This window comes from Perca fluviatilis, chromosome 7 (genome assembly GCF_010015445.1).
Source record: "Perca fluviatilis chromosome 7, GENO_Pfluv_1.0, whole genome shotgun sequence".
NCBI lineage: Eukaryota > Metazoa > Chordata > Actinopteri > Perciformes > Percidae > Perca > Perca fluviatilis.
Genome location: NC_053118.1, coordinates 964,945 through 976,396, shown reverse-complemented (window position 1 = coordinate 976,396; position 11,452 = coordinate 964,945). Strand labels below are relative to the sequence as shown.

The window sequence follows — 11,452 nt, the reverse complement described above, 5'->3', positions numbered from 1 at the left end:
TTCAGTCAGTAATATAACTGCATACCTTCACTGACTCAAACAATACAAAAATAGAACCACTCCAAAGAACAAATTGTACATGTGCTACCCTAAACCACCAGGTGGTGGATCTTTTCCAGAGGGGACACTCCTACAAAAGGGGAGGACACACTTCATTCACACACGTTTTCCCTTCCTGCACGAATAGTGTGACAAAGCAGAGGCAGCCGGGGAACGCATTCAGCAGTAGCGCCTGCACTGCTAAGCTGCATTCTCGCAACAGATCTGGGGCAAGAGGGCAGCAGGCCATGCATAAACACAACTAGGGGAGATAATGGTGCCCAGCTACTCTTAGGAACTGAAGAGCTATAGTTGTCCATGTTTCACTGCTAGACAGTCTCTGGTTTTGCTAACAGAGGGCAGAGGAACTTGTGTTTTCTTAATATAATAGGCTCCAAGTTTTTTATTCATCAACTCATTTTTTTTTTTCAAACATGGGGTGCTCCTCGTCCAGTGCACAGACTGTTGATCAAGAGAAAAGACCAGGTACAAAGCCAGAGGAAAGCAATGGAGATACAGTGGGTAAGTAATCACCTAGGTAGAATTGAAATGTTTAAAAGTGAAATTTATATTTGTTTGTGTGTTTTTTAACTGGTTAGCACAAAATATGATTTATACATTTACTCAAGATATGTACAGTAGTTGCTCTAAGTTACTTTCCTTTAGTCAAGTCTTGCTGAGGGGTGTGTGACTGCTGCTGGTTGCTCTGGAACACTGTGTGCTTTTTCACTCTTCGCTGCTGCACAGCATACTATAGTACCTCATGCAGAGAATTATTCATGTTAACCCTTTTTCTTATCAGTGCCCAGAAGTGGATGGTATTTATTTTTAATCAGCCATTTCTAGGTTATGTTCATTAAAAATGTGTTGATAAAAACTACATTGCATGATTTACTGATGAATTGAGAGCTGACTTGTATGTTAGTGTTTAATTCTCTCAACCTTATTGCACAAAGCTAATTGGGCATTTACATGTAGGTGAACCTAGATTGTTAGAATTTAGCTCAGACTGCATACAACTCTAACTGTAGCACTGTGTAAAAACCAGCTGGGAGTGTTTAGCAGTCCATCTGCAGCCTGAGGCAAGAGTTGCAACCCAACCTGTTTTCCGCCACTCCACAGTAGTCTGATTTGTGACTTTAGATATTTTTCACGCACAAAAAATAGCTTCTACAAGATCAAACTGATGTGATCCAAAAGATTAGGGCTGCCCACTTTTATTCGTTAAATCAACCAATTGGTTGTTTTGGTCTTAGTCGACTAAGATTTGTTTTAGTTGGTTAGACATTTTTTTATGATTTTTTTTTTTTTTTTTAAATACTGAATTACTTATTTCCAAGAAACTTATGAGCACATCTCTGGTAAACACAATATTTAAAGTGGTTCTTTTGCATGACTCTTTGTGGAGAAACTCAGTTTACAGATCTGTCGATTAAATCAACTAATCGATTAGTCGATAGATAAAATCATGAGTGTTCGTCGACTAAGAATTTCTTTGGTCGAGGACAGACCTACAAAAGATAATAATAATAATAGCTTTATTTATATAGCACATTTTAAAAACAGATACCAAGTGCTTTACAATAAAATAAAGAGGTTAAAAAAAAGATCCAACACTAAAGATATAACTATAGACAATAATATAAATAGTTACAACAAATGTCATCGGTTAAGAAAACGCCACAAGATAAAAGTGAGTGTTAAGAAGAGATTTAAAGGACGATACTGAGTTTGCCAGTCTGAGATCTTCAGGCAGGGCGTTCCACAGCTGAGGGACCCACCCAGACAACCCGGTCACCTTAGTGTGCTGCTTCTTAATGCTTCCAAAGTTTGTATGCCAAGGTTTTCTCAAAAAGTGAGTCGCTTAGATGAACATCTATGTATGCATGATGAGGCGTGTTTGAAATTCGCTCCTGGAATTTACAACTCACACAAACAATAGATGCCGGATTGCAAAGGAGAGAGAGGAGGGGCTAGGAGACTGATGGCCTTTTGAAAAGAACCCCTTTCAGGCTGCTGAAATTCCTCTGCATCCAAACATGCGGTCATGCTCTGTGGGTAATCGCCTTGGTTTGTTTGGCTTTTCATATGGACTCTCTGTGTTCAAGCCTGTGCACACGCCTACCAAGAGGTCTGACACAGACCATGATTGTCAATTCATGGGTTTAACCTACTGGCAGACGGCTATGTCATGCCTGGCACAGCTGCATGTACAGTATGTTCTCACTCCATCTCCATCTCCCCACATAAACACAACATGACAGTTACTGTCCTTGTTAGAAAGTGTCCCTTTTTTGCATGTAATTGCTCCAGCTCATGCCCCCCACCAAGCTAATTATTATGGTAATGTTAAAATGTTACTACAATACGCTCATCAAGTTATTGGATATATTTCAACATCGATCCAGCTTGATATGCTACGATGACAAGTGGCTCATGCCAGCCACCAAGCTAATTCCTACGGTAACATTCTAACGTTACAACACACTCATCAAGTTATTTTTAGCATGATTGTTTTGACCACAGAAAACAGCGCTGGGCTAACCCACGATTGAATTCACCACAAACTATAACGTTGACTACAGTAGCCGTATGGGTTGTCAATTCATCTAATTGTAAGTTAGAAAGTTAACGCTACATTAGCTAACGTTACCTTAACGTGACATTAGCTAACGTTAACTTGTCGCTGTTTCATTAGAATGAAATTACATAACATGAATAAATGTGACTAAACGTAACGTGAAAAACGTTACAATGACAACTCCCATGATCCCACGCTACTTCACGACACGACACAAAGTCTGTCTTTTGTTATTGTTTTGATTGAGATACCCCTAGTGGCCAAAAACTACATATTGTACATTTAATACCTGGATTGAAATAAGGAAAAAATGTAGCTTAAAAGTTTTGAGCAAAGTTAGGGACTGACCAAAGCCTAAACTGGTGGTATACTTATGTATTATACCTGGTATAGGTCCTCTGTATTTAAGTAAAGCATTTCCACCTTCCACTATGTCACTGTGTGATGTTTGTGTCAGGGCATTTTCTCTCCAGCCAGCCAGCTATGGTCACCTGCAGAAGCTCGGGTCCCTTTCCAGGCTCTTACATCACCCCAACAAGAGAAGCAGTTATTGTACTATTGGCCCTGGCAGGCTTCTCGAAATATGGCTGAATGGGAGGAGGTTTAAATCATACAGTGTACCATCTGTCTAACAAACCAGCTGTATGCCTTTGCCATCCAAGCCACCACTGGTCCCATCCCCTGTCCAGGCCCCCCGTTTGTCCCCCTCCCTCCCCTCTGTGCTGTTGGCCAGCCATGGCACTGTTTTGACTGGGATCCCTGGCATCTTTGGCTGCTAAATCATGTTTACACACGGGTCATCCATGCCTGCAGAAGCTGTCTCTGTCTCGACCCAAACAGACTTTTCAACAACACGTTGTGGCCTGCTGTGCAGACAACAGCTTTGTATTTTCTGTGATAGTTGGTGTTTGAGGTAGATCTCTGCTTAAAGAACTACACACTGATGGAGAACATGTTTGAAATCGGTTTAAGGAATGTTTTCTAAGTCAAACGCCATTATAAGGATTTAATTTCTGAAAACACTTCTACTTTTAGAATCTACACTCCTAGCTCAAATGTGATTTTTGGAAATATTTCACTTCACATGAACACTTTTCCACGTTACGTGTTCTTCCACTGGCTAATTTAATTTGATTTGCCAGGCCGTCACATTCCCTTCCACCCATCACTCTCAGCTCTCTTTACCACTTCAGACAGACAAATAAAATCAGGAAGCTGCAGCGTCCAAACTATCTACCCATTCAGCTATCTGAACCCTTCTGGTATTTGTGAACAAAGTTCGGACAGTGTTTTTGTAAAGATTTGTAAAACTGTGAAATACTGTTGAGGGAAACTGTAATAAGACACGTCGAAAGCTTTTGTTAGGCCGTTGTGATTCCTGTAACTGAGATGTGCGTTGCCATTCCTGACATTTGACTTTCCAAGCCCACTATTGTTCCTTATCTGTTGTATTTTCATCCAAGGGCTGATGGCTTGTTCACACAGTTATAAGAGCAGGGGGTCAGGGAATGAGAATAAAGGTAGGGTGTCTTTCCAAAGTATTTCATTTCCTCCGAGAGTGGCTTGCATGTCCTCTGGGCTTTAGACAAACAGGCTTCAATAAATCACATTTCCAACTACGGAAATGAAAGGATGTTTTCTTTAGCATGCAGTCTGTGTGCCTTATTTCCCATCTCCTGCCTTTTCATATTGAGTTAAACTATTGTTTTGATTTTTAACCCATTATTATTTTGAAACCAGTTTAAAATAAACACCTTTTATTTATTCAAGAAAAGAACATATAGGAACATACAGAAACACCCTGCAATATAGCAGTTGATTTTTTATTGAATGTCGCAGTTAGGATGCACTTTATGAATGTATGGAAGTATGTTGTCGTGACAAATGTGGTAGCTTATTCACAAAACCATTCAATGCATAGATTCACTTAAAGACCCCCTCAGCTCAAGCTTAATCAAGTTAGGAATCTTTTTTAATCTTTTCTGTTGCGCAGCGTTGTCACGTAGTTACTGCCACAGACTAACAGGGCCTGTGAAAATGGATACGCGATCACAGGGACCGTTGAAGATCAGTGCCGCATGCTTGCCAGTCGTAAATCCTAATCCAGCTTCTCTTGTCATCCCTGTACTGACAGCACTCAGAAACGGTATCATCCCAGAAGATGCACAAACCATTGAGGACCAGATGCAGTTGCCTGTGCAGACTGCCTTACCAGACGATCTTCAACCGGGAGCCGATGATGAGGCGGAGGCCGTGTTGGTAGCCCTGGAGGCCCAGGAGGATCTTGGCTCTGGGGAGGACCTCCTGACTGCTCCTGAGCCTCTGCCAGAATCTGCTGCCCCTGCAGAGCCAGCCCCAGAGGCCGCTGCTCCAGCGGAGGCTGCTGCTCCAGCGGAAGCCGCTACGAAACTTGAGGCTGCTGTAGCTTTGGTGGAGGCACTTCCCCCTGTGGAAGAAGCTGCCGCTGTAGAAACTGTAGTGGTTGAGGCCGCTCCGGAGGTCCAAGCCCTTGTTGAGGCTACAGTGGAGGCCCCTTCTGATGAATCTGTTGTAGCTGTGCAGGCAGAGACCCCTGCTGTTGTTGAGGAGGTGGCCGCTGAGGCAGTAGAGGCCTCTCCTGAAGTTGCCACCCCTGCGGTTGAATCTGTTGTATCAGAGCCAGCAGAGGCCTCTCCTGAAGTTGCCACCCCTGCAGTTGAATCTGTTGTATCAGAGCCAGCAGAGGCCTCTCCTGAAGTTGCCACCCCTGCGGTTGAATCTGTTGTATCAGAGCCAGCAGAGGCCTCTCCTGAAGTTGCCACGCCTGCTCTTGAACCTGTTGTATCAGAGCCAGCAGTGGTCCCAGTGATTGTGGAAGAGGCAGCAGCTGTAGCGGCTGAGGGCCCTGCTGAAGTGGCTGCTCCTGTGGAGGCAGAGGCTCCAACTGACAATGCTGCACCAGCTCCTGCCTCAACAGCACAATGTGAATCCTCAGAACCAGGTGAAGTTTCAGCACCAGCACTAAGTGAGGCCTCAGCACCAGCTGAAGCGGTAGCCCCAAGTGAAGTTTTAGTATCAGACGAGGCTTCTGCACCAGGTGAAGCTGCAGCCCCAGGTGAAGCTGCAGCCCCAGCTGAAGCTGCAGCCCCAGGGGAAGCTGCAGCCCCAGGGGAAGCTGCAGCCTCAGTGGAAGCTGCAGCCCCAGGTGAAGCTGCAGCCCCAGCTGAAGCTGCAGCCCCAGCAGAAGCTGCAGCCCCAGGGGAAGCTGCAGTCCCAGTGGAAGCTGCAGCCCCAGCGGAAGCTGCAGCCCAAGCTGAAGCTGTAGCCCCAGGTGAAGCTGCAGCCCCAGTTGAAGCTGTAGCCCCAGGTGAAGCTGCAGCCCCAGGTGAAGTTTCAGCACCAGATGAGGCTTCAGCACCAGGTGTCTCAGCACCGGCTGAATCGTCAGCACTCATAGAGGCAGCACAGCTTCTTATAGATCCAAAGATTGCGGCAGCAACTATTCCAGAGTTGCCTCCATTATCTCCAGTCACTGTTGAGGCCCAAACTGAGCCTCAGAAGGCCGTTGAGGAGGCAACAGCACCTCCAGCAGCAACAACTGTGAGCTCAGAGTCTGCGGCAGCACCAGTGGAGACTCCTGTGGTTAAATCCACCCCAGCTGAAGCACCCTCGGCACCAGCCCCTGAGCCCTCACCTGAAGGTATGGAACTCTGACTAGCACATCTGAATTGCTTTCTATCCTATCTACTAACTTTTTACTTTTTACAACAATAAAGCTTGATTTATGGTTCTGCGTTGAATCTCGGCCGTAGGTACTACGTAGGTACGTGTAGATACGGACCCGCCGTAGCCTGATGTGCAGCTCCCCAGAACTGTAACTACATGTCGCGCGAAGCAGACCGCAACAACTGTGATCGGTCCACTTGGCCGTGGCTTGGTAGCGGCACATTTCCCCCTACTCATTTCTGGGTTCGACTTCTCCGTGAACAACATGAAATCGGGGAGAGGGTTAACTTTTCCTTCTACAGTTTTCTGACAGAAACCACAGGGGAGACACTTTGTTTCTCCAACTATGCCTCTAGAGTCGGTACTCTCTCTGAATCAGCCTTAAAGGGGGGAATAGATTAACACAACATACATTGTGCATTTTCAGTTGACACACTGCAATTCCTCTATGACTATGACTAACAGCTAAAAGAAGGATGACAATAGGATTCTATTGGAAGATGGCTGCCATTGTTGAGAGTTCTGTATGTCTTGAGAGAGTTCATGGCTCAGTGATTTACTTGACTAAACACAAAATTGTTTCCTGACAAATGCTAACTTTGACTTTAAGGCGTCAAATCATGTTTTGACCTGCTTCATTAGGCATAATCCACCAATACTGACAGATCGGAGGGCTGGGTCTCTGGGTGGAGTTCAGACAATGCAGCATCACCACTGGGTGAAATAGCTCCGGAATCTATGCAAACATGCATTAGGCACTAAGCCTGTGCAAACAAGCAAAAATGGTGAAAAGGCAGAAAGAGGTCAAGACACAACATAAGACAAAAAAGACAGATGAAACTTAAGTGATGTGCACAAAGATGAGATGTTGTTTACATTCAGGTAAAGAATTAATGGTCCTTCACTAGCCAATCTATCTTCTTGTTAAACATACGGCCAAAGTAAGATTGTTTTACATCACCACATCGGAGGTCCAGCCATTGGTAAATAAGCGGGTATCCAACGCACATACGGTTATTAAAACCAAACTCTCTGAACCATTCAACCGTTCTTGCAATAAACCAATCCTTCACATAGGTTCCTGTCTGTAGTCCTGTGATTGGTTGGAGCTGACAGGATGAACAGGATATTGTTTGCCTGTGAGGCTGAACAGACAACGCTGTGTGAGATATAGAAAGCAGCCATACACTCTTAGAGTGAGAAATGAAGGCTTGTCTTGAGTGTGTCGATTATAACAGGAGCATGTTGTCAGCACAACTGATCCAGTCACGCAACTCTCACTCATTGTACTCTATTGTCAACTGACTACAGAATAATCATGCACTGCTGCTTCCAATTACATAAGACGATGTAAATGCCCTTCAAGCCTGACTGCATCCCAGTCATCATTCAAAATCGTCAATGTGTTTGTAATTACTCTGTATGATTCTACTCAGATCCTCATTTACTTTAACGCTACTACATCTGTTCAATTTCATTTAGAGTTTGTTCTAGTGATGCCATTTGTTCCCTCAGTATTGAAGCTAATGTTTTTAAGACCGATACAGACACAGCAGCACTCCTTTACATACTTGGCCCCAATATGTGGAATTTGACACCTTTTTTTAAATACAGGGATTCTCTGGTTAAAATCTGTGAGATACACTGTGTACAATTATTGACTTTATTTAGAAAGCAATGACTATTAAAACAAGTCAGGTTGTCAGTCAAGTGTGTATTCTGCATATTATCTCACTAAATGCATAGTACCTCCAGTAGTAGGGGCAGAGCTCGTGGTTTTCTGTACCTCCTGCACCCCACTCTAGACTCTCAGAGAATATGGTGTACTTTTAGGGAAGAGACGCCCCTCCAGGCAGCATGTGTAGTATACTGGTCTGGTGTGAAAGACATACAGTATTGCATAACGTTTATGAGACTTTTTCTCTGGAGGCTATGCTGTGGGCATGCCAGACAAATTACTGCACAGTAGTTAGTGTGTGTGTGTGTGTGTGTGTGTGTGTGTCTGTGTGTGTGTGTGTGTGTGTTCGCTCAGACACCAGGTAAATCACTAGTAGAACCAGATGTGGCTAAGAAGAAATGTTAGCTCTTTACTTCTCCTCTGTGGTGCATTGTTACAGTAGTTAGGTCTTTAGTTTGGTGATGGTGAAGTCATACCGTTACTTTCGGGCAGAAACCTTGTATCTCCAGATTTCATATTTCCTCTTTTTTTCTTCATATATCAATGCTATTGGTCACTCTTTATGGCTGTCTATGGGTTTTACAAATATTTAAGCGGTGACGAGGCGATTTTTCCTGACTTCATTTGAGGTAAATAGCACAATCAAATGTTCTCAAAGTAGCGTTTTTGTCATTTCCTGAAAAACGGTTTTGGACATACAAGGCAACCATATTCTTGAAGCTCAAAGTTCCCTCAGCATGAAAGATAATGTGGTTTATATTGTATAATGTATTGATTTCATGTGTGTGTGTGTGTGTGTGTGTGTGTGTGTGTGTGTGTGTGTGTGCTCACAGTGGTGTCTGCAACTGAGGCCTCTCAGGATACAGACAGCGTGAAAGCCAAAAAGGAAGATTGAGTCGGTGAGAGCACAACCACACTTAAACCTAATACAAATACTGCAGGATCAACTCAGTATCCTCAATATTCTCCTATGAATGTAGAGTACCCATACAATAACTTTTTCTGGGGGTAAAAAACAAGTACATGGTGTTGAGGAGTGAATTTTGATGCAAAAAAAGTTGAATATTGTTGATACGATAATTCTGTCAAACCTACTCTGAATGTGTATTGTGGAAATTGATGTCACATGTCTAAGAATTGTCTAATTTTATCTTCTTTCAGACTGAAGAGATGCACCAAAATAACTAAACCCCCAAAGCTACCATTGCACGGAAACTGGAAGAAAAACAAGACAAAGCAATAAACGCTACATTTTCAGTATTGTCATCAGCACTTACCAAACTGTACACCAGATATGTTAATATGCATGGTGCCTTGATAACATGTCCTTTAGGACATTTTTCCTACATTTGTAAATATAAACCTTTTATTATGTTTTTCTATTGAGACCTTAAGTGCCTGGAGCCACATACAGTACTCCACACGCAGGCCTATGCAGAAAAAAAGCCTATAAAAACACTTAGATGAGACAAGAGGGTGCAATACTCTGTGAAATCTGTGAACTCTTGTGAGAGTGTGATTACTTCTGCTTCTGAGGAATACAAGCCAAACGCAACTGTGAATAAAATTATGCAAAGAGTTTAAGGTGACACAAACACCAAACCGGGTGGATGAACACACCAACTAGGTTTACACTGCCAGCCTAATTTTGTATCCCCTATATTGAACTGATTTTAAAGTATGACATTTTCACAGATTGAATTTTTAGGTTTTATTAAGTCTAATTTCTGCCATAAATCCACATTTCTAATTGGTGTTTTAACATTATTTAATTAAAGCCTTTCTAATAAGGTTCATTTAATTAATAGGAATGACAATACTAAATGTTATGTAACAGTGTGGACAGTGTAATACTGATAAACACTACTGTAAGTCAAATCTGTGTTTCTTTTCTGTTTTAAGTAAGAAAGGAAACATGCATGCAGATGATCAGATGCATATACAAAAGATTAGTAATGACATAATCATTGCCAGGTTGAGGATGCAGATGATAACCCAAGTTCTGATATGTCGTCTTGCTGTTCCATGAAGCCATTTTGTGAAGCAGCACCGCAGCTGGCAGATGTTCATTTAATTATCTTTCTGAAAATGAAGGCGTTTCCAACTATAAATTCAACAACGCATTCTCACGAACGTGGTCGTATGATATCGTACAAAAACTTGTTCACACCCATTCGTATGATATCCTACGAGATTAGGTGACCGCTGCTTGGTCACGTGACAACCGGTCACATGGCAGTTAAATTTAGCCAACAAAAGGTGACTTTTGAGCACTGTGACACTGTGAGCTGCCGGTCATTTCAACAGCCTTTACAGTTAAGTTTAGCGGCGGTGACAGTTAAGTTTAGGCACCAAAACAACTAGTTGCATGGGACACGAGAACGCATTTCCTGGGTGCATGTCTTGTGTTTTCCCCGGGACGCAAACTCTGCTCCACGGCCTAAAAGCCCTGTGTTTTATGATTTATTTTTTATGACATCCAGCAGCAGTCAATGAGGTGCATATAGCAAAAAATACTGTGAATACATATGAATTAAAGTGCTCTACTTTTCGTAGCGATATGTACGAATGTTGGATGAAAACAGCCTAATTCAAAGGCCTCTTAAGGCCTAGCAACGCTGATGACATATGCACATTGGTTTTGGTTTGCGTGCATTACATACATGTGTCGCACATTAAGAGATCGCCTAGGACATGATTTTTTAATTATTAGTTCTTAGTCTAAGTTCTTAGAAAATTATTTCAATTGTGTAAGATGTGATGTACGGAAGTGGAGAATGGCCGTGCTTTAAATTATTGTTTTAATGCCATTATCTCAACAAGATCACAAGTTAATAATTGGATTTTGGTTTTTTCGAGATCACGGGATAATTATCCCGAGGTAACGAAATAATTAACTTGTGATCTCGAGACAACCGCGTTAAAAAAATAACAATTGCATGCGCGACCGTGCTCGGCTTTTGTAGTGATGGATATTGTGGGAACAAATTTGTTTTGATGTCTATCTTTTTTCATCCGTTTCTTTCTCTGTAATATATTCCTTATCTGAGCTTTGTCTATGATTCTGCTAACCTAGTGTACAGAATAAAGTTTGAATCACTAATACTATGTGTTTTTTTAAATGAAATGAGACCGTATGTCAGTCAACCACCACATTTCTAATACCCCAATTCATTTTTTTTTAAACAGAGTGCTGAGTGACAGACACTTAATTATCCAAAGGTACAGGACTGACAGAGAGAGTTATGATTTTCATCATATAATCTCACAATTTTTGAAAGCAAGATTATACACTCACCTAAAGGATTATTAGGAACACCTGTAAGATTTCTCGTTAATGCAATTATCTAATCAACCAATCACAGGGCAGCTGCTTCAATGCATTTAGGAGTGTGGTCCAGGTCTAGACAATCTCCTGAACTCCAAACTGAATGTCAGAATGGGAAAGA

General features: G+C 42.4%; 1 protein-coding gene across 2 annotated transcripts; it reads left to right on the top strand.

Annotated features, from left to right (window-relative positions):
• Positions 1-167: 167 nt before the first annotated feature.
• LOC120562727 (skin secretory protein xP2-like) lies at positions 168-11,108 on the top strand. Of its 2 annotated transcripts, XM_039806590.1 has the most exons (5): positions 168-561; positions 4,755-5,230; positions 5,345-6,299; positions 8,837-8,902; positions 9,165-11,108. In XM_039806590.1, the coding sequence occupies exons 1-4, from the start codon at positions 474-476 to the stop codon at positions 8,896-8,898; spliced, it is 1,581 nt and encodes a 526-aa protein (XP_039662524.1). In that variant the 5' UTR covers positions 168-473; the 3' UTR covers positions 8,899-8,902; positions 9,165-11,108. The 2 variants fall into 2 exon arrangements, with proteins under 2 accessions (XP_039662524.1, XP_039662523.1); XM_039806589.1 differs by having other exon boundaries at positions 4,755-6,299.
• The last annotated feature ends 344 nt before the right edge of the window (positions 11,109-11,452 follow it).